This window comes from Pinus tabuliformis, chromosome 1_1, assembly GCF_031772625.1.
Source record: "Pinus tabuliformis cultivar Carrire ecotype Pingquan chromosome 1_1, CPIR1, whole genome shotgun sequence".
Classification (NCBI taxonomy): Eukaryota; Viridiplantae; Streptophyta; class Pinopsida; order Pinales; family Pinaceae; genus Pinus; species Pinus tabuliformis.
Genome location: NC_142297.1, coordinates 300,440,898 through 300,442,015, shown reverse-complemented (window position 1 = coordinate 300,442,015; position 1,118 = coordinate 300,440,898). Strand labels below are relative to the sequence as shown.

Sequence of the window (1,118 nt, the reverse complement as noted above, 5' to 3'; positions counted from 1 at the left end):
GAGCAGGTTGCTAAACTCTCTGTGGAAAATTATTACAGGCCTTCTCATCTGGACACTACGAAAAGAAAGAAACAGACACATTTTTAGGAATCAATGTACACCTTTAGATAACTTCTCGAGTAATTTCTGCAACAATCTTCAGGAAACCTTGGTGCTTCAAAAGTGGCATGAAGATGACTTTCCTACCCTTCCTCAGGAGCAGAACATCTGGGAGAATTGGCATCTTCAAATTACCCAAACACATGAGAACCCCAACAACTCTTCTCAAAATCCCAAAGCACCAAGCAAATGGTAGCCTCCTCCCCAAGGAATGATACAATTAAATTTTGACGGAGCCTCCAAAGGCAACCCAGGCATGGCAGGTTATGGAGGCATCTTCAGGGATCATGGAGGCAAACCACTCCTGCTCTTCCTTGGCTCAATAGGATGGGACACAAACAATTCAGCTGAACTAGAAGGATTGTGGCAGGGACTTTTCTTAGCTCAGCAGCATGGATTCTTTCCTATTGTAATTGAAGGAGACTCACAGATCCTTATCAACATGGCTAATAAAATTCTTCAGGGGACACCTGCTCACAAAGTAGCCTACAGCTGGAGATTAGCAGCTCGTTTAGAGATCATAGAACAATGGCTCTTAACCAATAGAGCAATCACATTCAAACATGTCAAAAGGGAAGGCAATAAAGTGGTAGATCTCCTGGAAAATATGGGGGTGGATAGTGATCGAGTTCTAAACTCAGGCTCGCTTGACATTTTAAATAATAGCTCTCATTTACAGGAATGCACTGATCTGGTGCAGAATGATGCAGAACTCCCAGATGCGGGTGTTTAGGCACGCAGGTACTATGCAGCGACCTTGGGTTGGCAAGTGGCGAGGCCACCTGGCCACCCACACTTCCACTTAGAAGCATATATAGAAAGCCACCGCCAATATTAATGGAACATTAATGAACTACATGGGTTGAGGCTTCATCAATTTGGTTTTTAAGATGGCCTCTTCAGATCATCTTCCCCCTACTCTGCCTCCTATGAACTACAATTGTCTCTCTGCTGCTTCAGAGCTGAGCTTGCACACCATTGGGAGACTTTGCCAAGTTCTATGCTACATTGAGATGGTG

General features: G+C 44.3%; 1 protein-coding gene across 1 annotated transcript; it reads left to right on the top strand.

Moving 5' to 3' along the window:
* The first annotated feature begins 355 nt into the window (after positions 1-355).
* LOC149212741 (uncharacterized) lies at positions 356-832 on the top strand. Its single transcript, XM_089388799.1, has one exon. The coding sequence runs from the start codon at positions 356-358 to the stop codon at positions 830-832; it is 477 nt and encodes a 158-aa protein (XP_089244925.1).
* Positions 833-1,118: the final 286 nt, after the last annotated feature.